This window comes from Eschrichtius robustus, chromosome 9 (genome assembly GCF_028021215.1).
Source record: "Eschrichtius robustus isolate mEscRob2 chromosome 9, mEscRob2.pri, whole genome shotgun sequence".
In the NCBI taxonomy this organism is placed as follows: Eukaryota; Metazoa; Chordata; class Mammalia; order Artiodactyla; family Eschrichtiidae; genus Eschrichtius; species Eschrichtius robustus.
In genome coordinates, this window is record NC_090832.1 from 43,794,510 (window position 1) to 43,820,045 (window position 25,536).

The following is a 25,536-nucleotide window of genomic DNA, read 5'->3' on the forward strand; positions in this document are numbered from 1 at the left end:
ATTATTCAGTTTCTGAGGGCTGGTGAATTCTATATAACCTATATATAAAAGGCATGAAACAGTTCAATGTCAACAGACCCCCCCATCCAACCTTCACCCCTTACACACACACACACACACACACACACACACATATATATGAATGCCTGTTTTAGAAAAAGGAGAATTTTGGGCTATAGCCTCAATACCAGAGCATTTTTTGATGATGGGATCTAGTAAAAAAAAAAAAAAAATATATATATATATATATATATATATGGCTTCCCTGGTGGCGCAGTGGTTGAGAATCTGCCTACCAATGCAGGGGACACGGGTTCGAGCCCTGGTCTGGGAAGATCGCACATGCCGCGGAGCAATTAAGCCCGTGAGCCACAATTGCTGAGCCTGCGCGTCTGGAGCCTGTGCTCCGCAACAAGAGGGGCCGCGATAGTGAGAGGCCTGCGCCCGCGATGAAGAGTGGCTCCCACTTGCCGCAACTAGAGAAAGCCCTCGCACAGAAACGAAGACCCAACGCAGCCATAAATAAATAAATAAATAAATAAAATTTAAAAAACTATAGAGGAAAAACAAAAAGGACTCCTTCAGAGGAAGGAGCATTTTCCCAGCATCAGCCTTGAAGACATAGTTCCCATCTAAAACCAGGACATCCATGAACCTCCTCCCTCTGAAGTGAGCGAGGCATTCACAGGTGCAACCAAGCAGAGATTTTTGAGAAGACTTGTGAACCCCGTTGCCAAGGCATTAGCAGAAAGCCTACAGATCCAAAGAAGACAAGTTTACACTTTCCTGCTGTTGCATGTATGGCATAAAAGAAATTTATAAAGTCTGTAAGGAAAAACTGTTTAAAGTTTATAAATTCTAAGCAATTCTGGGTAGAAACTAAAAATACTCCTGAATGAAAATATCAGCTCTGATAAAAGCAGTATATTCGGGAAAAAAAAAAAAAAAAGAACATGGCTATAGAACAACCTTTAAGTAAATAAATAAGTCATCAAAATTGGGGGAAAAAAAAGCAGTGTATTCGCGTATGACCATGTGAGCATGTGCCAGAAAGGAGCACCAGTGCCTTCTTTTCAGATTTACTCAGTTCAGTTATTCCTTGTGGGGTTCCAAACTGTGATGAAGTTCTCGCCGCCTTCCCCAAGGGCTGAGCGGGAGACTGGTCTTTTTTCTGAGAACAATCAAGCCCTTACCAGGCGCAATGTAAAGTCTTCAACCAGGATTTGTATTACCAAGGGAGCAGCCAGTAGGAACTGTGTGACCAGGCAGTGAGTGGCTCGGTTCTGATGCTTGGCAGGACTAAACAGGCATGATTTGAATTGTTGGGAGGACCCAGTGAGGGAAGAGAAGGGCTTCAGTATGGACACACGCTGGCCACTGCATAACCCTAGCAGGTGCCATTTACAGATGCCACCATATGATTGGCACCTGGGGTATAGAGCAAGGTCTCCATTTGGGGAGAGAGGCAGGTTTGCAAATTATTGGGTAGTTAGGAAAATGACTTTCTTCCATATAGGTTTAATTCAAAAGAATTAACTCTGGGAGGTAGTATGTAATACCCATTTTACAGATGAAGAAACAGAGGCAGTGGAAGTTAACAGAAGGAAAACTGGTGTCTAACAGTTTATCTACCCTTTTCTTTACCTACCAAGTAACCCTTTTCTCAGGCATTAAGTGTACTCTTGTGCCCAGGTGACTGCCCCTTCTCCAACTCCAGTGACACTCAACCTACACCCACATTCCAGGATTGTGAATCAGTATCTCATATTCCATACTTTATTCTCCCTTCCAAATTTCACTTGTCCTGTATCTCAACCCTGGTCTCTAGCTGTTTTCCATGATTAATAGCTAATTATCTGATTTTTAAAAATCTCTTCATAAGTGTCAAAATATAATAATTGGGCCTTAAAATTTCCTTATCCCTTTCTTTGTCCTTTCCACCTTTTATCTTTTTCTTTTTTTTTTTGTAAATTCATCAAAAAACTTAAATCAAGAGCCAGAAATTGAGATAAATGGGTAGAGAAAGAAAGAAAGAAAGGAAGAAAGAAAGAAAGAAAGAAAGAAAGAAAGAAAGAAAGAAAGAAAGAAAGAAAGAAAGAAAGAAAGAAAGAAAAACGGAGAGAGAAAGAAAGAGAGAGAGAGAGAGAAAGAAAGAAAGAAAGAAAAGAAAGAAAGGGGAAGAAAGAAAGATGGAGGGAGGCAAGGAAGGGAGGAAGGAAGAGAGAAAGGAAGGAAGAAAGAGAAAGAGAAAGAAAAAGAAAGGAAAGAAAGAAAGAGAGGGAGGGAAGGGGGAGAGAGAAAGAAAGGAAGGAAGGAAGGAAGGAAGGAAGGAAGGAAGGAAGGGAGGAAGGAAGAGAGAAAGGAAGGAAGAAAGAGAAAGAGAAAGAAAAAGAAAGGAAAGAAAGAAAGAGAGAGAGGGAGGGAAGGGGGAGAGAGAAAGAAAGGAAGGAAGGAAGGAAGGAAGGAAGGGAAGGAAGGAAGGAAGGAAAGAAACTGCTATGGACTGAATTGTGCCCACCAAGATTCCTTCATATGTTAAGCCTTAACCTCCAATGTGATTGTATTTGGAGATAAGACCACTAGGGAGGTAATGAATGTTAAGTGAGGTCAAAAGGGTGGGGCCCTAATTTAACAGGATTGGTGTCATAAGAAGAAGAAATACCAGAGATATCTCCTCTTTCCATGTGTGTGCACACAGACGAGAGGCCACGTGTGGACACGGTGAGAAGGCAGTTCTCTGCAAATCAGGAAGAGAGGCCTCACAAAAATCCAGCCCTTACAGCATCTTGATCTTGGGCTTCTAGCCTCCAGAACTAATTTTCTGTTGTTTAAGTCACCCAGCCTGTGGCATTTTGTTATGGCTGCCCAAGCAGATGAATACAAATACTTTATTGAACCTATTACCATTCTAGACATTGTTTGTGAGTAGAATGTGCTAAGGGAATCTTACGTAGCTTTGAATGCTATCGTAGAAAGACTACTGGACCAAAATCAAACATTGATTGATCCAGGTGCAATCAGTTCTGGTTCTGCCACTTCCTATATGTGTGAACCTGACAGTCACTTCACCCCTATAAGCCTGAGCTCCCTCGCCTGTAAAAGACTAGATTCTGTCTCAAGGCACTCACAGCTTGAGAATTCTGATTATAAATATCCAGGCAATGTCAGTGGGTGTAAATGATTACACATCAAGCATCATTAATCTTTGTTAGAGAGAACTGTGGTCTAACACATTAGAAGAATTGAAGCCCCACACGATAGCAAGGAAAATCATATGAGTTCCCTTATTTCTGCGCATCTGTGCATATATACTTGGGATACCTGTCAATGTGCCAGGAAGTACTAGAAACCACACTATTAACAGGCTTTTCTCCAAGGAATATCAATGTTATAAAGATTTGGGGAGAAGAAAATATGGACATAAAGCAAGTAATGTAAAATTTGCACAAAAGTTTAAGCTAAAACATGGCACTCTGGAGAAAGTTTTAGCTTCTGATGGGCATCTTTGCTCATCCGCACAAATCCCTACTGTTTCTTTCTCTGCCATTGGGGGTATTTTGCTGAAAAGCCTTGTAAAATACTACAGCTGATAAATCTTAGTAATTAGAACAGCAACTGATTTGGATGGAGTTTTAGATTTATTTGCAAGTAGATGATTTTCACAAGTAGATTGATAGAGAGGAAAAAAAATATTCTACAGTCACACCTCTATCCCCAATCAGGCAGCTCTCAAAAGCATGCAGTTAATCAAAAGAAAGGCACTGCAGGGATTGTGGTCCTCGGAGAAAACTGAATGTAACTAAAGCACAGCTCTTTTCAGGAAGGCTATTGTAGGGACATCTGTGGTAATTTCAGTGCCAGTTTACATTTCCCTTTCTGGTTTCCCTTTGGTCTTGGTGAGACTGTCAAAGAGTAGCCTTGGCTACTGTCCCTTAGCCAAAGGCAAACATGTGACTCAAGCTGGAACAATTAGTCTCTCCCTCTGGGGATGTGACTCTTGAGAAGAAGGAAGCTAACACTGCTAATAGTGGGAACACTTCATTCTGCAGAGAGAACCCTGAAGAAGCTTAGGGACTCTTCATTACGGTCTTCTGCCTGGGGCCCAGGAGCAGATCTGATCCCCGTCCTTTCCAGATTCTCCAGATTTTCCTTTGATTCTGTGAGCTATTCCCAACCTTTCCAATAAATTCTTTCTTGCTTAAGTTGGAGTCAGTTTTTATTACTTATAAACAAAAGCCTGTAGCGCAGGTCTATAGGTACCAGCTTCATACACAAAATCATCACTTTTTATTTGATAAAATGAACTACTCTATTTGCAGGAAGTTAGTTAGAGATTTTATTGGGCATTACTATTTGTCTAGGTTTCAGTATAAAATACAAACAAATTACTTTTAACATGGAAGGAATCTTACATCTTCTGACCATTCCTTTCTACTTTCCTCCCCCCCACCTCAACTTGTCTTAACCCTCACTTCATTCTTAAAAAGAAAGAGAAAAACTTATACAAAGAATCTTGTATATCTAAATGTATTATATATTTCTACTTAAGATTTTGAACGTTAAAAAACTTTTTTTCTGGAGCACAGAGGATCTTTAGGGCAGTGAAACTACTCTGTGTGATATTATAGTGGTAAATACATGTCATTATATATTTGTCCAAACCCAGAGTATGTACAACACCAAGAGTGAACCCTAATGTAAACTATGGACTTTAGGTGATTATGACCTGTCAATAGAGATTCATCAACTGTAACAAATGTTCCATTCTGGTGGGACATGTTGTAATGGGGGAGGCCATGTTTGTGTAGGGGTAGGAGGTATATAGGAAATCTCTGTACCTTCCTCTCAATTCTGCTGTGAACCTAAAACTGCTCTAAAAATGAAGTCTATTTTAAAAAAAGAAAGAAACAAAACCTTTTTCTAAACTGTAAACTAAGCTCATCCTTAATCTATCTCATAATCATAATAATCATCATCCACATTGATTCTGATGCTGGAGTGCTCTTCAGGCTTTGGTTTCTTTTTGGTCTCTTTGCTTTTCTCGGTCAGATGCAAGTGATGCTCACATTGCCTCATTATCTTCTTGGAAGACATCCAGCTCTCCCCTTGTCGTTCAGCTGGTGCTGCACATTGTCCTCCCCTCACATCTGTGCCCTTGGCCTTCAGGACCTCCCTGGCTCTCAGGAGACTGCAGGTGCAATTCCACGGATTTCCATCCAGATACAGGTGCCTGAGGCGAGGCAACACCTCCAAGGCTTTGAGGTCTAAGGCAGAGATCTTGTTGTTCCTGAGGTTTAGAACCTGAAGCTGCTTCAGATCCTTGAGCTCCCTCTCAGCAATATCCTGGATGGCGTTGCCTTTTAGGTCCAGCCTTGCTAAGGTTGCCGGGAGCCTGCAAAAGCATGGAAACAGGATGTGAGAGGAGGCTGTGACCATCATTCCATAACTGCCTAGGCAACTCAGATTGAGCAACACCCACCTTTTCTGTACCATTCTGTTCCCTCTGAAGCTAGAAAACAAGCTTTGTTTTGTAAAGTTAATTAAAAGTGCAAACCTCAGTCTTATCTATAGGTCTTTAAAACTTTCTCATAGGTCTTATTTTCTAGCCCTCTGATTTTTCTGGTTCCTAGCCATAAAACTCTTTACTTTTTCGTTTCAAATTGGATCATGAAACAAATTGATAAGAAAAATAGTAAGTTTCCAACTTTTTAGTTGGCAGATGCCATGAATCAATAATTTATAGGAAAGGTAAAAATATTGAATAAAAATATGAAAAGGGTTGTTCTTCATGAATATAAAAGGTAATGGAAAATGATGCAATGTGAGAAATTAGAGCATCATTTTGAATTTAAATTTCAAAATTTATTTCTGATGAGGGTGTAGTGAGGTAAGAACTTAAACTCTGCTAGTGGGAGTATAAACAGGTACCATTTTGGAAACAATTTGGTAACATGTATCGAATTTAAATAACGTCATGCCTTTCAGCGTAGGAGATAATAGGAGAAGTGAATAGAGATTTATTCAAAAATATGTTTGTCACATATTTGATCATATTTATAACAGCAAAAAAATGATAAAGGGCTAATGTCCACTAATATGGAAATTAAGAGATAATGGACTATTATGTGATCATAAAAATCATATTTTCAAATAATTTTTAAAATACCAGTTCTATAAAAAAGCTCTTCTGACTATGGCTTAAAAATCCAGAAACTATAAAAGATCACTAAATCAACTACATTAAAAATAATAGAAAAAGAAATTGTGTATGGCAAAAGATATATGCAAAGTCAAAAGACAAATGATAAACTGGGGGAAATGTCTGCACTTTATATCCCAGACAATGAGCCAATCTCCCTAATATGTAAAGGACTCTTACAAGTTGAGAAGAAAAGGTTTTAAAATAAGTCTGAAAGTGGGCAAAAAGTATGAATGGAAATCCACATAAAAGCAAAGGCTTTAAGTCTTCAGCCATACTCAGAATAGAGAAATGAAGAATAAAACCACACAGAGATTCCATTTCTCACCTATCAGATTGGTAAAAAATCTTAATCCTTAGCAATACATTCTGTGGGCAAAGCCATGAAGAAGCAGACAATCTCATACATAGCTTGGTGGGAGCTGAAAATGGCACGGCTCCTGTGGAGAATTTAGCAAAGCCTAACAAAATAACAAGTACATTTACCCTTCGACCCAGCAATTTCATTTCTAGGTAAAATCTCTGAAGATGTGATATTTTATATCCACAAACATATCCGTATTTTATATCCACAAACATAAAACAGCACATGTGTATTTCTTATGGTATTATTTATAATAGCAAAAGACTGTAAACAACCCAGTACAACAGTAAAGAACTACTATGCAGCCTTGAAAAAGAAAGAGGCTGGTCTCTATGAATTACCCATAAAATGATTTCTAGAAAGTATTGTTAAAAGGAAAAAAACAAGAAGTGGAATAGTGTATGTAGTATCTTAGTTTTTGTGTAAGAGGGAAATAAGAATACATGTACACATTTTGCTTGTTTTAGAAAAAAAAAAAAAAGATAAACCAGAAGTGAATTAAAATAGTTACTTATAGGGAGTGTTTGGTTCCATATGGTTTTAACTTTTGAATCATGTTAACGTTTTATGTAAAACAAATAAAAACAAAACCAAGCCCTAAAATTGAACACAAGCCAAAACAAACAAATCTAATTAACTAATCAAATGTTTATGTTGGTAATGTAACCATATAAAATAAAGAAAAAGTACTCTGAATAGCATTAGTAGAGATAGCTAAGCCTTAGACTCTAAAGACAAAAGGATCTGCAAAGAAATTTCTCGCAGTATATTTATTGTTAATATTACTCTTAGTAATACAATTTTGAAACTTTTTAATGAATACTGTAAGATAAAGAAAATAAGTAAATATATTAATCTTATTAGGAACCAAGATTTTCATTGTAAGAGAAAAAGATACAAATATAAAATAAGAGAAGAAAAAACTCTCTCTAATGTTAATATGAATTGGAAATACTGATGTGAATTTATGATTTTAAAAAATATATATTTTCTACCTCTGTATACTGAAAGGACCTAAAAGCAATATTACACACTAGTAGCAATGTGATCCCAATAGCATAAGCTCACTGAACACACAGATCTTAGTTTCAGAATTCCAGTCTCTACTTAAAAGAAGCAAGGCTTCAATAAACAACAAGGTCCTACTGTTTAGCATAGGGATCTATAATCAATATCCTGTAATAAACTATAATGGAAAAATTATGGAAAGGAATATATATATGTATAACTGAATCACTTTGCAGGACAGCAGAAATTAACACAACATTGTAAATCAACTATACTTCGATAAAATTAAAAAAAAAAAAAGAAGCAAGACTTCTTGGAAAAATGGCTAATTCCATGTCTGGGCAAGGTAAGCTGGAATGTCTGAATTGGAATGCAATGAAGTGTTCAAAGATTAGTGGAACACCTATCATGATGGTTGCTATCAAAAATCCAGAAAATAACAAGTGTTAACAAGAATGTGGAGAAATTGGAAACTTTGTGCCCTGTTGATAGGAGCGTAAAATGGTACAGTCAATATGGAACACAGTATGGGTGGTTCCCCCCAAAATTAAGACTATACTTGCATATGATCCAGCAATTGCACTTCTGCATATATACTCAAAAGAATTGAAAGCAAGGTCTCAAAGAGATATTTATACACCCATGTTATACTCCCATATTGAATTCACAGTAGTTAAAATGTGGAAGCAATCCAAGTGTCCACTGATGGATGAATGAATAAGCAAAATACAAAATACAAGTACATACAATGGAATATTATTCAGCCTTGAAAGGAAGGAAATTCTGACCATGCTACAACATGAATAAGGATATTATGCTAAGTGGAAAAAGCCTGTCACAAAAAGAAAACTACTGTATGATTCCACTTACATAAGATATCTAGAGTAGTCAGATTCATAGAAACAGGAAGTAGAATGGTGGTTGTCAGGGGGTGAGGGAAGGAGGGAAATGAGGAGTTGTTTAATGGGTGCAGAGTTTCAGTTTTGCAAGATGAAAAAAGATGTTCTGGAGACTGGTTGCACAACAATGTGAAGATACTTAACAATATTGAACTGTACATGTAAAAATTATTAATTGTAACATAAATTTTATGTTATGTGTATTTTACCACAATTTTTTAAAAAGAGAGGTAATGGAATCATGTCTCATGAACATAGGAACCAGCTTGGAGGGGCTCCCACTAGCCAAATTTGGGGAAATTTGAGCACCAAAAGAGACTAGCAACTATAAATGATCATAACACACTGAATGAGTTAAGATCCCTGGGTCCGTAGTGATACTTGGAAAAAATAGAAAAGGGGAAATGGAGAGAAAAACCACACTATAATGTTAAATGGAAAAAATAGAAAACAAAATTGACTGATCTCAAATACATAAAAACAAATTATCTCTAGGCATAGGTTCTGGTTGAACAGTTATGGGTGACTTTTTTATTTTTTAGCACACTAAGTTTTCAACTTGTACAGGTATTTCTTTATAATCAGGAAAAAAAAATTTTAACTGTGGATACCCATTTGAAAAGTGTCATGCTAATAACGCCTGTTGATAAAAAATAAATAATAATCACAATTGTGAACTGAAAATCTTTCTGCTAGTCAACAACTTTATATTAAGTGCTATTCTCTTTGTGAAGTACAAGAAGTGAGAAAGCTTTATAGGAAAAAAAGTCCCTTGAAATACCAGCTGAATGCTATCTTCATACAGTGTGAACATATTAGATGTACATTTCATTCTTTTTAGTATTTAGTGAATTTTTTTGTGGTGGTCCCCGTCATATGATTGCTATGTCAAAGAGAAAAAAATAAATGAATTTAACCATATTTTATGACAATATTACCTTTTGTTTGTTATAGTATTATTCTTATATGAATTTCATTCTGAAACGTTAATCTTTTAGGTTATTGGCACTTAGCATAAATTTTGCCCTTGTTTTTTTCTTTGACACTTACATTTTATATTTATATATATTTATGTTCATGTATTTTATATCTGTTTTCCTCTCCTAAACCATATAATACATACACATACATAAGTACTTGTGCTTTTGAGTATTTTAAAGTCTTATTTGTTTAAAGTGATTTCTTTTTGTTGGAATTAAATTTACCTAACAAAGCAGATTAATTTACCAGGGAAAATCACTTCACACATTTTAACAGTTTGATAAAAGCTTGTGCAAAGACATTTCTCTCAGTCGGTTTACTGTGAATACCACTAACAATTTTCAAACTGGTATCCACAGTTTAAATTGAATTTGAAGTTAATCCCTAAGACAATGTAATTTTGTGTACACACCAGCTTATACAAGGTACATCTCTAAAAGTTATACAGAAAATCTCTTGTGCATAGCTTTTTTTTCTTTTTCAAGGAAAAATGGCCTGTTAATAGGTGGTGAGGCAGTAAGCGAGACTCTGTAACTATTGAGAGTATAGGGAGCACAGCTGAGGAAAGATACGGCGGAGTAAACCAAAGAGTCAAGTCTACTTATTAAGACTCGAGTTCTAACTTTGGCTATTCTATTCACCAGCATGTGACTTTAGGTAAGTTATTTAGCTCTTTAAAGCTTCTGATTTTCCGCTATATAGATGAACGTGCTCAGTACACAGAAGTTACATAAAAATGTTAGTAACGAAAATGAGCAAGCCAAGCTTTCTTTTAAACAAATACAGTTATTCAGTTCTGGGCTGGGCAGCCAAAAACTGTACCTGGTCTTAGGAGTACCTTTTTTTTTTCTTTCATGTTTCTGTGGATAACCAAAATGGCCCTGTAAGAGAGATCACTAATTTCCTCCTTCTGTGGCCTTTGGGTAGTCATTTATTGCTTTGATATAATTTATCTTTATAAGTCTGATTTATACAAAAAGGTAGCCCTGATTTTAAGACAAACATATGTCTAGAAATGCTATTTGTTCTTTCAGCAGTGTCGCTTTTTAGAGTAAAAAAGGGGCACACCCCCATTTTGTCTGTAGATGGCACTTGAGTAAGAGAAAATGCTGACTGGCTTCATCAGGTCGTAGAAAGCTATTCTGGATTTGAATTATCCAAATTGTGAACAAAGAAGGGGTGATGTAACTTATATTTGTTCCCCGAGCTGCAGCTTGGTGAAATGAGAAGCAGCAAGAAGCAAGACCCAGGTCTTGGGTAGACTAAATTCTAAGTAGTGGAGTGTATTGTTGATAGCAGAGTAAACCTCAGAGGCTGGTGAGGGTGCAGTGCCTAAAATTCCCAGGCCCTGGGGTTAGACAGTCTAGCCCTGGGGTTAGACTGTGTTTAACCCTGACTCCAAAATTTATTGACCATATGACTTCCAGCAAGTTTCTTGATACCTCTTAACCTTAATTTCTAATCTGTAAAATAATAGGTAAAACAATGTACCTACCTTCACAGGATTGTTGTAAGGAGTAACAGGGAATAACATGTATATTCATTCACTGCTGAGCTTAGTAAGCACTTAATAAATGTTAGGTATTGTTTCTGTCTCAGTTAGCATATTTAGGCAAATGGGGTAGATATTTTAATTCATGTGTACCTAAAACCATATACCATTATTTTCCTGATGAAATGTAGATTGCAGGATGGTAGACAGAGGAAGGGATTTGTGGAAACAGTTTGTGATAGGATACACAACGAGCAACTAACAGGTTAGGTTAGGTTAGGTTAGCAACTAACACAGATAGGTTGCCTGTGTTTACAGTTTATTTATAGAACACTGAATTTTAAAGTGTAGTTTTGTGTATGAATAAGAAGCATTCAAGTAAAAAGAGTGTAATGTTTAAAGCTCATAAATAAAAGTCTCAAAATTCAAATATAAGGAATAGATAGTGTTGTGTTTTAATTTTTTATGGGAGGAAAACCACTGGAAAATTTTTTTGGGTCCTTCCCACTTTCCAATTTAAAGAAAAGTTGGGGAATGGGGGTTTTGGAAGCGGTGGTCGTGATGGGGAATTTAAAAATCACTCTCTACAGGAACATTGCTCTCATAGCAGGCCAGGTTCTTTGACAAAGCAGACAGTTGTGTTGTTTCATTTAAGCCTCATAGGAAAAGACCCCTGGTATCTTGTTTCTTGCCCCATTGTCCTTTCCCAGTAGTTCTCAAACCTGGCTACACATTAAATTCATCTGGGGAGCTTTTAAAAAATACCGATGCCTGGGCCACAACCCTAGGGTGTCTGATTTAATTGGTTTGAAATGAGGTCTAGGCATGAGGAGGCTTTTTAAAAGTTCTCCAGATAATTCCATCGTAAAGTCAGACTTGAAAATTAGGGTTAGCTCAGGCTTGCAATTCCATTATACACTCTGTTGGGTAAAAACTGTGCTTTCTGTAGTCACTTATTAAAACACAAATACCCTGGCAGGAGTAAATAATTAAGCTATTTTTCACTCATTAAACTTAGCAGGATTACTTCACCAAATGCTTTCTAAAGGTCACCCAAATAGAAAAGCCCACCGAGTTCACAGTTTTGCCCATGGCTGTCATAGCCTGCTGAGAATCCTTATGTGATACAGTCACTCCCTAACCTGTTTGATGAGTTTTTATTTTATACACGATTTTTTGTTTGGAGGAGGAGCATGCAGTAATAGAAAATAAGGCTTGAACATAGTAGAGAAATTATTTAAATAACAACAAGAATTAGAGTCCTGAAATACTGCCCGCATGTTCTTGCCTTCAGGGCTGTTCTGTCTAGAACACTTTTTCCCCCAGACAGCTTCACAACTACATCCCTCACCTCCTTCCAGTCTTTGCTCAGAGCTTACCTTTTCAGGAGGGTTACCATGCTTACCTTATTGAAAATTGCAACCAGCCACCCTCATTCACTGTAGTCCTGCCCCTTTTTGTTGTTAATTATAACACCTAACACTATCTAAATATTATATACTTTACTTACATATTATGTTGTCACTCTTTCCCTGCTAGAATTTAAGCTGTACAGAACAAGAAGTTTTATCTCTTTTATTAAACTGATGTATCCCAAGTGCCTGGTAAAGTACCTGGCACGTGGTGAATGCTCAAAACATACTTGTTGAATTAAATTAATTGTATGCACATGCTTAGGCATTAAGAGAAATTGATTACTTTCAAATCATCCTCAATATATAATTTAAAATACTGATTTCAGTTCGAAAAATCACCTTTCGATGTTTTGCATTGGGTACAGTGCAAAAAAAATGAACATCTGTCCATATCAGATAATTTTTTCCTTTCTCATTGATAAGAAAAATTATCATAATGAACACTGATAATAAGTAAATCAAGCACCACAGGATTCTACAGAAGCCAGAAGCTGGTACATTAATTATGAGAAGTTTGATAATAATAATAGGGCAGGAAGCCTCTTTTTCTATAAAGTGCTGAAAGGAAAAAGAATCCACTGATAGACACATTTAATAAACAACATAATATCTTTTTTAGGAGAATAATAGTACTTATTCTACTGTTTTTTTAATTCTACTTTAAAATGTGGAACATGTGATAAAGTTTAAATAAATAGGATCAATTAATGTAAGCATGTACATTAGTTATAGATTATGACTGCTTAGGGGGAACAGGTACAGTGGGTTGGGTATAGAAGGAGGGATATTTGGAAGAGAAATTGTCAAGAGTATGAGGGTGTGTGTGTTTGTGTGAGAGAGAAAGAGAACAGAAGAAACAACCAAAAACAGAAAGTAAGACGGACACAAATTGTCTCACACACTCACAGACAGACACCCAGAGAAATAAGCAGCATCCCTTAAGCCCTTTAAAAATCACAGCCCTGAGAAGAACATGAGGCTCCCAATACATAATTCAAAATAAAAACAATGTTAGATTACCAAGTTTTGATTTTTTTTCCCATAAATACTACTTCAATGCTTTTTAAAAATATAAATGTCTTACTACATTACCCCCCCCCCTCCCCACCCCACCTCATTTTTTCCTGGTGTCCTTGCTTTGCTAGTGGTTAAGCACATGCCTAGTCGGCCCGTTGCTAGATCCAGGCCATATACTTAGAAACCAGAACACAGTTTTACAAGTAACATCCCCCTATGATGTTTGTTACCATACGTCCCCAAAGTGGCATTGCATATTTTCAAATACAGATGTCCCCTGTTGGTGTCTTGTCCTACAGGCAAGATAAGTTAAGTTAGTGCAGGGGTCAGCTTGAGGGCTGGAGATTCCAAACCCCTGTTTAAATCTTCCACCCCTGAACCCTTGGATAGCCTTGATCAGATACTTTATGTTTGCTTGGATGACTTTTCTTGCTTGTATAATGTACTTAGTTGTCCCAGTTTTTGGAAAACTTTTTTAGTAGTTACTGTAAATGATAACGTTCACTTACCGTAGAGGTATAGACAAGAGAAGGTTCTGCTCCAGGGCCAGGTTGGAGAGCTGGGAACACCTCTGCAGGGCTCCAGCTTCAAACAAGCTGACAATGTTGTTGTCCAGAAACAAATGTTTCAAATCTCGGAGGTCCTGGAAGTCTTGTGCTGTAACTTTCTGAATCAGATTGTTGCTGATATCAAGCTTTTGTAGCCTTGCTGGTAGTCTGAGGGGCAACGTTTGAAGCTGGTTTTGGGACAGCTCAAGGGTAGTTAAATTGGCAAGGAGCTGTGCCCCATCGATGGAAGAGAGTGAGTTTTCTGACAGGTAAAGATGGGAAAGATTCTCCAAATGTCTCATATCTCGAAAACTTACCACTTTGAGCCGGTTTCTCTCCATTTTTAATGAGAGCAAGGATTTGGGCAGGTTAATAGGAATTTTAGTCAGAAAGTTACTACTGAAACTGAGAAACTGCAAAGACTGAAGAGAAGTGAAGAAACTAGCTGGTATGAGATGTAACTTATTATTCTCCATGCTCAGATGTTTCAGATGGGGAAGTGCCAGTGGTCCATTCACAGACTCAATATTGTTGCTGTCCAACACCAAGCTTTGCAAACTGACAAGAGAGGAAAGCATGCTGGGAGAAAGAGAAGAGATCAGATTGTTTTTCAGTTCAAGGATTTTTAATTTCTTCAGTCCTTCAAAATCAGATCTGTGAAGGATATGTATTGAATTATCATTTAGTTTTAACACTTCAAGACTGGCTGGGAGAGCACTGGGGACCCGTCTTAACTTATTTTTCCAGAGTTCCAATGTCTTCAAAGTACTCAGAGTCTTGAAAGTGTCATTTTCTACTGACTCTGTTCCACTGGCCAGCAGAATAAAATCTTCTAGAGCTGACATTTGGGTGAAGTTAGACAGCTACAAAAAAAGCAGGGATGGGGAATGGGGAAGAAAAGCAGTAAATTAGGATTATTTTAAGAAAAAAAAAGCCATATACATTATCATGCAATACTAATGATACTTCAGATTTCCCTTCAGGATCTATTTAAATATCTCTTGGAAAAGGATAGAAACTCAGGTCCTGACCATTTTTATTCACTTGCTAACAGTATAAGATGTCTAAAATATTTTAAGCACTTTCACACACTATTGGTAGACATAAAGTTGGCCAACTTTTGCTGCGTATTCTTTGACCCAGCAAGTTTACTTCTAGGTAGAAGTACTTACAAATTGCACAATGATTTATGCAATAGGATGTTCTTGGTTGCATCATCTTGTAATAGCCAAAAAAGAAACAATCTGGAAATCTTTCACCAAACTATTAACTAGAGTTTCTAACTCTAGGGGATAAAACTATAAGGAATTTTCATTATCTATCTACATTTTGCAATGTTTAGATTTTTTAAAATTATAAATTACCTTTTTAACAATTTAAGCATTAAAAGTAAAAAAAATTTAATGTCCTAGATACTGCTATCAGTAGAATGGGCCTATCAGAAAAACATTTTCAACTGTATAATAGTTGGGAAAACTAGCCTCGTTGTTCCTACCGGCCAGTTTATGCTTCACTGATGAAAAAGGTTCATGAAGAAACAAACAGGATACATGTGTCTCCATCTCTGTAGAGCAAGGAGTCCATTCATGCATATATCCCAGACCTAATGCTATTCCTCTCCTAGATTTTAGAAATGACCAAATCTGCTGTACTTTCTCCATGGTTTGCAAGTTCAAGCACCCCTATCTCTCCACATATCCTCCAAACTCCTCCTAGGTGGACATCCACCTCTTTTCTAGGATGATGTAATTTGGTATTTGGTTCTCAGAGTAAAATCATGTTTAGGCAAAAAGAGGAATTGTTCCAGATTTTCCTGAGCTTGATAAATCTTCACAAAACTTTCAACCTGCTTTAGAATTCAATTAAGCTGGAATTTTCAGTGCACACTTTTATGTCCTACTATCTACAGTTTCTAAATGTTTGATTTAATTGTGAAGTTGAGCTCTTTTGTAACATCAATACATGATTAATACCTTAAAAGTGGGTTAATTTTGCATCACATATTTGTTACAGGTATTTATATTATGGGAAGACATGTGATGTGAATTATGGTATATTTTAAAGTATCTCCTAATATGATACTCCAGTAGAAGAATCTCATGTTAAAAACTGCATAAACAGATGTTTTTAATCATAATAGTTTTGACAGCTGCCTTGGCCTATATATTGCTACTAACATTTGATATTTTCTTAATGATTAATCAGATGTATTAATTAGTCTTAATCCCAAGATCAATAGCTTTTTATTTTTGCATTTGTTGAGCATCTACAAGTTCCAAGTACTTTTTTATGTGTTATCATTAATTCTCCTAATAACCCTGAAAGTTTGGTATCGTCAAACTTGAAAGAGTTGAGAATTTCAACAAAGTCCATTGGACTTCAAAGCCCTTTCTTCCTCAACTCATCATTTTCTAATACATTTTCCATTGCCTGTGGTCTATAATTAACGTTTTTCAAAAAAGACTCAAGATCTGGACACAGATCATAGAGTTTTAGAAAAGCAGAAATTTTAGAGATTATCTAGTCCAAATCTTCCATACAAGGGATGAGGCCAAAAAAAAATTAAATGACCTGTCCAAGATTCAGTGTTGTTTAATCTATTCTTCATTCTGAAGTACCTTTTTCTAGGCTTTCTTTCATGTAAAGTCATAATTGACCGTACACATAGCTTTTCACCTTTGGGACTGTTGCTCTCCCCCAAAAAAGACCTTGGTGTTGCAAATCCTTCTACTTCTATCTGAGTGACCACAGACACTAAAAGATTGCTGACTATGTAGCAAGTCTCGGAGATGACATGGATCTGAATGGGCAATTTCTATAGGGACTAGACAAAGAGTGGTGTCAGAGCTTCAATTTGTCTTCATTTCTATTTGTAAAGTATATAGACTAGCTAAATAGTAAATATAGGTCATTTTCTTAACTGAATCCAGTGAATAGTTGTTTCCTATTATTAAACATAGAGAATCTTTGCTCTTTATCAGGTCAATGCAGATTACTTTTGATTATTATTAGTTAAAATGGCCACCATTTTCTAAGTATTTACTATGCTTATCTTTACAAAGATCTATGTGTAAGCATGATTATTCCCTTTTCAATGAGGTAAACTCAAGAAGGCAAAACAAAATGTCCAAGTATGTCTTGCTAGTAAGTGGAAAAGTTCGGCTTCCAACCCAGGTTTACCTTACCCCAACACACACACACACACACACACACATATATATATATATATATATACATATATATATATATATTTTTTTTATGGCTGTGTTGGGTCTTCGTTTCTGTGTGAGGGCCTTCTCTAGTTGTGGCAAGCGGGGGCCACTCTTCATCACGGTGCGTGGGCCTCTCACTATCGCGGCCTCTTTCGTTGCGGAGCACAGGCTCCAGACGCACAGGCTCAGCAATTGTGGCTCACGGGCCCAGTTGCTCCGCGGCATGTGGGATCTTCCCAGACCAGCGCTCGAACCCGTGTCCCCTAGATTGGCAGGCAGACTCTCAACCACTGCGCCACCAGGGAAGCCCCCATATATTTTTAACCTTAGTGTTTATAACATGCATTTAGCTGAAGAGTATAGAGTTCTGGTGCCACAAACAGTGAGGAAGACACCCAATGATTTTCAACTTATCAGTTGAGTTTGCAGAGCTGACAAAGGGAAAAAAATTCTGCCAGACCTGTTTTTCCATTTCCATGGCCTAAGCAGGGTTGTGCTCAAGAGATGTGGAAAGAGATGCTTTTGCCCTGCAGCTAAACGTGGGGCTGCTGGCAGTTTTTCAACATTGCTTAAAAAGCAAGGCAAGTATGGCTTGGTGTTAACAATTAGGCTTAGGAAGCTTAGCTAAGTAAAATTCTTGCCATCAGAGTTGTACAGTTTAGTGAGCCTAATACTTATGTAGATAAAAGTTACTATATAAAAAGAAAAGTTAAAAAAGAAAAAAAAAAAGCAAACCAAGTAAAATGAAATAGAGTAGAGGGGCAACTTCTGCTGGTTTCCTCATGAAAAGGCTTTGTTTCAGGTTTTTGGTTTTTTTTTTTTTTTTTTAAAATTTATTTATTTATTTATTTATTTTTGGCTGTGTTGGGTCTTCGTTTCTATGCAAGGGCTTTCTCTAGTTGCGGCAAGCGGGGGCCACTCTTCATTGTGATGCACGGGCCTCTCACTATTGCGGCCTCTCTTGTTGTGGAGCACAGGCTCCAGATGCGCAGGCTCAGTAGTTGTGGCTCACGGGCCTAGTTGCTCCATGGCATGTGGGTCCTTTCCAGACCAGGGCTTGAACCCGTGTCCCCTGCAGTGGCAGGCAGATTCTCAACCGCTGCGCCACCAGGGAAGCCCTTGTTTCAGGTTTTAATGCTGGGCAGGCCCTACTTCAAGCATTAGAAGGTTACCTGCCTTTCTTAGTCACCTTATAGGTCCAATGCACACAGGAAACTCACACATCCTCAAAGTGACTGCCTCAGACATGTGTGAACCAAGCCAGCAAGGAGTTTGTAAACTATGTTGGAATTTTTTTTCTGATGATCAAAGCAACACTTGTTCTCTGTAAACAATTTAAAAATTCTGGAAAGTATGGAGAGAATATAAAAAGAATCTATAATCCCCCCCCACTTGTTGATAAACTATATATTTCTTACCCAAGAGGAATTTGAAGTAGCTGCTTCTCTCCACAAAAGATGTAAAGTACAATTATTTTAATTCACTGCCACCATAAAGACATTTCTATTTGTCCTCTAAACGTTAGAGCTAAAACTATAAAACTCTTAGAAGAAAATATAGGCATACATTTTCATGACCTCGGGTTTGGTAAAAGCTATCTTGGATATGACACCAGGTGTAATCCTCTCCAACAGCACCCAGCTGTCCAGATATAGGAGAAACAAAGGAAAATGATCACCCTAACGTAAGACTGAGGCTTTGCTGAATAGGTGTTGAGATAATTAATTGTGGGATGCAAAGAGGGAAGGGGTAGGGAAATAAGATAGATAAGAAATGAACTGATTATCTGAGAGAAAGTGGGTAGATCTAGGATTAGAAGTCTCCATGAAGTGGAAAGATAAGTGCAGAGTATGGCAGCTGAAGGGAAAGGACATGATGACCAGAGAGTGGGTATGGGAATTCAAGATTTTTGAGTGCAGAAGTTTCAGATACAATGAGGATTATGATATAAGCAAGAGAGTAGACGGCTGTGGTGAAGTGGAAATGTAGATAGATACTTTTTTATGAGTTCAAGGAATGGGACTAGGATATTGGACACTGAAGGCACACCAAAAGATGCAGGACTTAGGATGGAGAGGAAGAGTAGGAGCCAGGATGGAAGGGACCAGGGGCACAGTATAAGATACACAGAGAAACAGAGTGTTACAGTCTGATGGCATGCACCTCAAAGAAGTAGGGCTTTTTACAGATAAATGGATAAATAAAGTCCCTCTTGAGGGCAGGAACGGTGAATTTTTACTTTTTTTTCCAGCTGTGCTGCATGGCTTGCAGGATCTTAATTCCCTGACCAGAGATTGAACCTGGGCCATGGCAGTGAAAGCCCAGAATCCTAACCACTAGACCACCAGGGAACTCCTAGAACTGAATTTTTCATCTTTTATCCCCAGTCTCAAACACAGCATTCACAGACCCAACGACAGTTGAATTATATGAACAAGTAACTGAAACATTTAGAATTGTGGTGTGTATACACATATATGTGATATGTATGTGTATATATATGCACATATATGTGTGTGTATATATATATAATTTCTATTGCTATTAATCTGAAGATCCATTTTAAGACTTTTTACTTTAAATATAGGCACCCAATTCTGTAGTTCAAAGCAAATAAACAGAATATACATTGCATTCACCAAATGCAAGTAAACTATGGTCATTTAAAGCCTAAGGATTTTTAAAAGAGAAAAGAGAAGGATTATTGCTCAGAGCTTTCTACTTCCTTCACAAAACAATCCTCTCTTTCATCAACCTTTCTGCTGGGAACTGTGCTTCCTAGAGATAATTAACTGGGTTAAATTCAGGGAAGTGGCAGTATTGCTGTTCAGTGAACTTAAACCAATGACAAATGAACTCATCCAATAAGTGAATTTGATGAGAGGCATAATTTCACCTTATTGGCTGCAAAGCAGCAGTGTGGGATCATTACCAGGCTTAGCTGACACTCCAGCTCTCGGTATCTCAAGTCCTCAGGACAAATATTTAAGCATCTTGCCCTTTAACCAGGTGTCTTGCTTGAATGCTGAGACCTGACAGGGTCAGACCTGCTCTCTGGCATTAGGCACTACTGGATTAGAAGAGGAAAGTAAACAGATGGTGACCAGGCAATTGTGCTTATTGAGCCTCGAAATAAATACCGTGCCACATATTTTAAACTCCCTGTGTTTATGTGCACCTACATTAACATTTCTTAACCAAATAAAAAGGGAGGGGGGAGTGTCTCTGTTTGAAGGAAAAGTACATTCACCTGCTGACTCTCTGCACCTGGATCACAGACAGGCATTTCCTTATCTTAAGATTTGGGTCAATGAGGGAGAAGCAGTGACCAGTAAAGGCAAACTCAGAGTCATAGAATTTTCCATCTAGAAAGTTCCTGGGATCCCCAATCTAATCCAGCCTTCTCACGTCATAAAGGTAACAAATGAGGTCTGCAGATTTTTTTAACTGCTTGTCTAAGGTAGTTCTATCTCTAGTTAGTGAGAAAACTAGAATGAGAACTCTAGTCTCTTGATGCCTTTCAAAATACCAAAGGTCAAAAACAAAAGCTTCGGCCTTCCCTGGTGGCGCAGTGGTTAAGAATCCGCCTGCCAATGCAGGGGATACGGGTTTGAACCCTGGTCCTGGAGGATCCCACATGCCATGGAGCAACTAAGCCCGTGCGCCACAACTACTGAATCCCGCGTGCCTAGAGCCTGTGCTCCGCAACAAAAGAAGCCACCGCAATGAGAAGCCCACGCAGCGCAACAAAGAGCGACCCCCGCTCGCTGCAACTACAGAAAGCCTGCGCGCAGCAACGAAGACCCAACGCAGCGAAAAATAAATAAGTAAAATTTTTTTAAAAGTTTCTTTGTGTTATACAAGTCAGACAAATCTATAGCACTCTTTTCAGTGCCCTCTGAATAGGTAAGCATGAAAATAGACATCATAATTAAAAGCACGTAGAATGAGAATTGCAGTAATGTGGCAAAACAAAAACACGTATTTCTTCTGTATAGGTTTCCACAAAGACACTGATGCCTGGCTAGTTTGTAGGGTTTGTATGAATAATTCTCATATGCTGCATTCACCTTGATAGTCTTATAATGTTCTAAGTATCATCTGCCTTCTATGGCACATACAAAACTACTTTTCCCCTAAAAGGACTTCTTTTTAATATGGGGAGACAAAGGGGCCATATGATCTCAAACTCTTTTTGTTAAGAAAGAGTAATTTCTTTACTTTTACTCTGCAACAGCATAATTAGAATTTTCAAAAATAAAAAGTTAATTACAGACTCTGATTTTTGGGGGGGCTACTTTCCTAAAAAGAAATATCCAGAGGCATATACCCATCTCAGTATACAGAGCAAACAGGTAGCTAGTGCAACTACCCGACTTCATAACCATCACTTTACGTTTTGATTATTTAAATCAAGTTTAACAAGCCCACACTTGCCCCTCACCCTATCTCACAAAATAAAATTGCAGTAACTTGAGTGTAGAATGAGTAATTACCTGAAGGTGCTGAATTTTGCTATGACTGACGTAGAGCTTCTTGGTGGTGGAAGGAATACCTGACGGCACCTCCGTTAGCCTGTAGCATTGCACCGACTGCTCTGAATCACAGCTGCATCTTCCAGGACAGTTAGGATCGAAACCATAGCTAAGAGAGAGCAAAACAAAGAAAGCATAAAGCAGACACATCTTACAAAACAGGGCCTTTCAGGTCGCAGGCGAGTGTTTAGGTGATGTCTCACTCTTTATACCGGGAAATCTGATTATAGAATCTTATGAATGTGTACTCTGTCAATGTAAGAAGACAGGAAAGAAAAAATTCTCAATTTGCCTGGGTTAAAATGTTAGCAACCATTACAAAGAGGAAGGCGCTTAAACATTGATAAGCTGCCTTAATATTTGTAGGTGAGCAAAACCCTATGTTATTTATGGCTTGGAAGGCTAATCTGCAAACACCTCTATTATCTGTAGTTTCCTTGTTTTGTTAAATGTGACACTAGGGAATTAGTGGGAAAAGACAAAGGGCTGTTTTATAGTGGGCTATAAAACCTTTGAATTTTCTGTGACCCTATATTAAAACCATTTTTGTGGAACTGCAACGGGCAGGTGTTTTCTTCTCCCATTAACTAGTATGGGAAAATAGGCAGGTTTTCTATTTATTATTGTTGTTTCAGTAACATTTTATTGCTAGTGAAACAATGGGGGTACAATGGAGAGATATTTAGAGCCACAGATAACTTGTTCAATTCATCTGTCACTTGATCACTCAAATATCATATATAGAAAATATTTTGTCATTCAAAAATATTGTTGACTCAAATGAGAATAAAACATAAAACTAGGTCTATTATCTTTATTTATTTGTAGTAATGGAAGAAAAGGATTCTAGTTTCTTCAGAGGAACTTGGCTGTGAGTTCCTACCAGCGAGGGAAGGTTTCCCTTGTCCTGGGTGCCCCTTTGTTGTGGCTTTTTGTCTTGCTGTGATCATCCCTGCTGAAGGAATTTAAAAACATTTTAAGCAAAAGATTATATAGAGAAGCTCTTTCCCCCTAAATGGAAGACCTAAATTTCCCCATGCTGGTTGGCCTCAGCAGATTGCTCTAAAGAAACCCTTTCTAACATTGAAAAGCTTCTCAGATCTCCTCTTCAACCTTACCTCTCTTTGCTACAATTTTCATTTTGAAGGCAAAAGTTTCTTTACTTTAATAATCAATTCATTCTATGTCCAGAGTAAGGATTTTTGTGTGCTTTTCCCAAAAGACTTGTCTACTCCTCTTTTCTGATTGTTTGCCTTCTGTTTTCTTTTACTATCAGAGACAAGAAGTGATAAGAGATTTCTTTTCTGTCAATATTCTGATTTTCAAGAAGCTTTATTATTTATTTCTTTTGTCCATTAATAGAATTATTTTTTAGTTTTTAGAATTTTCAAATAACAAAGTAATGCTCAATAAAAGAAAATTTGGAAAAAGGAGCAAGGACAGGAAAAAAAAACTTTAGTCCTGTCTCCAAATCAAACCTTTTCTCCAAATCAAACAATTTTTTTCTCTACCTAGGCTTTGTAACGGCAAAGAGAAATACTCATTGAACACTTATTTTCTGTGTTGCTAAGAAGGTAAGTTCATATTTAGTTACTTGAAATGAAATGCCTATAAAATCCTATCCTTTCATCTACCATTAATGACAGCTAATTTTTCTGTTATGCAGCATAGCGATGAATTTCACTTTCTGTCCTCTGTTGGTAGCCATGGGATTCCCTTGTCTTTGATTAATCCTTGAAATTATGCTGTATAACATATTTTTCTTCTTTTCCATGGTATTTCTATAGCTTTCCTGCAATTTTGGCATTATCTCTAATATATTTCTCCTTTACAATGTGAATAGTTTTGTCAGGTTTCTTCCCTCCTATAACCCAGTAGTTATAATCCTTTCCTCCCTCCTGTAACCCAGTGGTTCTTAATCAGAGGCAATTTGGCAACGTCTGGAAACATTTTTGATGACAATAAAAGGATGGTGGTGGGTTGGTAGGCAGTGCTACTGACATCTAGAAGGTAATGGCCAGGATGCTACTGAACACCCTACAACACACAGGACGGCCCGCACAACAAAGAATCATGCAGTCCAAAATGTCAGTAGTGTCATTGTTAAGAATCCCTGCAATAAACACAAATGTGTGCTTCTGTGCAATAGATATTGGCCTTCCTTGGTGTATTAAAAGCAAAGGGCAACTGAATTCCAGAGAAGAAACTGACTAACCCAAGTTCTCCCTGACTTTAGATTGGCTTGCGATTCTTATTATAAAACTGATCAACCAAGAGCTAAACGGAAGACTTTAATTTATTAAAATCTCTTTCTGAGGCAAAATAAAAGAAATTTTAAAGAATAAAAAAATGGTGAATATGATTTTTTAAACTTGTTTGCTTCTTCTTCTTTGCAAAAACAGCATAAGTTTAAAGTAAAAGAAAAAATAAAATTTTCTACTACTTAACCTCTCTACACCTCAGTGTTTTCTTCTGTAGAATGAAGATTAAATGGGGGAAGTAATTTCAATTTTACAGAAGAAAGAGAGGAAATGTACTAAGACATGTCAAGTCCATAGGCAAAAATAGGGTCTCAGTAAATGATAGTTGTGGGAATTCTCTGATGGTCCAGTGGTTAGGACTCTGCGCTTCCACTGCGGGGGGCACGGGTTCCATCCCTGGCTGGGGAACTAAGATCCTGGAAGCCGTGCGGTGTGGCAAAAAAAAAAAAAGATGGTTGTATCAGTTTGGGTTTGGGTTATTAGTTGCAAGCAATGGAAACAAATTTCTGGCCGACTTAAGAAGAAAAGGAATAATTGAAAGAAAACTGGGTAGCACACAGAATTGTAGGAGAACCTGGAGAACCAGATTTGGAAATGGACAAGAATAAAGGAAGGCTGTATAGCCAGAATCACACACTTCAGTGAGTGTCACTGCACAACATGGATGCCCTGGCCTCCACCATAGAACTGGAAATTGGATACCGTTGTCGGCACTGTTGGCTACTGAAAAATGATGCAGCTACCCCCACCCCATCTCTACTCTCTACCAACAAGAATTCTTTCAATCCCTGCCTCACTATCTCCACGTTAAAAATTTTAGGTGGATGATTTTGGTCAGGTGAACCTAGGTCATATACCAGTGCTCTAGCTGTCACAGAGCTGGGCAAGTGATTATCTTATGTTTTCAGTTCATTATGGGAGGAGGACACTATTTCCGATATTCCAGTCACATAAGGGAGGGAATTCCCTAAACAAAGGAAAGGGGTTCAAATATGGACAGTCCCCCATTTGTAGTGACACATGTCCACTATAGAAATCTTTTCACCCTCACTCCTGCTCATCATGACCACAAAAGCCAAATGAGATTTGAGCGAGTTGCAACCAAGGACCAAACAAATTATATTTCTAACAATGGTTGTGACATGGCTTTTTGTGTAATTGTTTCACTATACTTTTCTGACTTGTTCATTTAGAAGACTATAAAAATTCTAATGCGATCATTTAAAATATTTTTATACTTTTAAATATACATGCAAAGAAAAGATAATTAATGTTAAATGGTGTTCAGAATGCAATTGTTTTGGGCCCCTTTTAGAACTAATGTGGAAGAAATATAATAAATGACAGAGGCCGATGAGGGGGAGTCTGTTTGATCTGTAAGGTCTGATAATCGGAGAAGTAAACAGTAACTTGACAGTGGATGAAAGAGGAACAATCAATGATCAGTAAACTCTGATAGCGTGGTTGATAAATGGTGGTTTTAGATAGTGCTGACTCAAACCTGGAGCTGTGGGAAAGGGTAAATGAAGAATGTAGCTCAGGTAACAGTGGAAAAGCAGTTATAGGCAGTCTGAGAGTGTTAGGGAATAAAAATATAGTAATAGG

At 37.5% G+C, this 25,536-nt stretch overlaps 1 protein-coding gene across 1 annotated transcript; it reads right to left on the minus strand.

Annotated features, from left to right (window-relative positions):
* Positions 1 to 4,944: 4,944 nt before the first annotated feature.
* Positions 4,945 to 21,820, minus strand: LOC137769040 (nephrocan-like). The gene is made up of 3 exons (XM_068550714.1): positions 21,632 to 21,820; positions 13,885 to 14,786; positions 4,945 to 5,392 (listed from the first exon to the last, which is right to left on the minus strand). Exons 1-3 carry the CDS (start codon positions 21,818 to 21,820, stop codon positions 4,945 to 4,947), a joined length of 1,539 nt encoding a protein of 512 aa, XP_068406815.1.
* Positions 21,821 to 25,536: the final 3,716 nt, after the last annotated feature.

Bases quoted from the DNA above. Each gene is read 5' to 3' on its own strand.
- LOC137769040 (XM_068550714.1), bottom strand. From the start codon at position 21,820: ATGTGTCTGCTTTATGCTTTCTTTGTTTTGCTCTCTCTTAGCTATGGT. The intron at 14,787-21,631 runs GTAATTACTCAT...CTTTTTTTGTAG, and splicing joins GCAAAATTCAGCACCTTCAG to CTGTCTAACTTCACCCAAAT. The intron at 5,393-13,884 runs GTAAGTGAACGT...ATGCTTTTGCAG, and splicing joins CTCTTGTCTATACCTCTACG to GCTCCCGGCAACCTTAGCAA.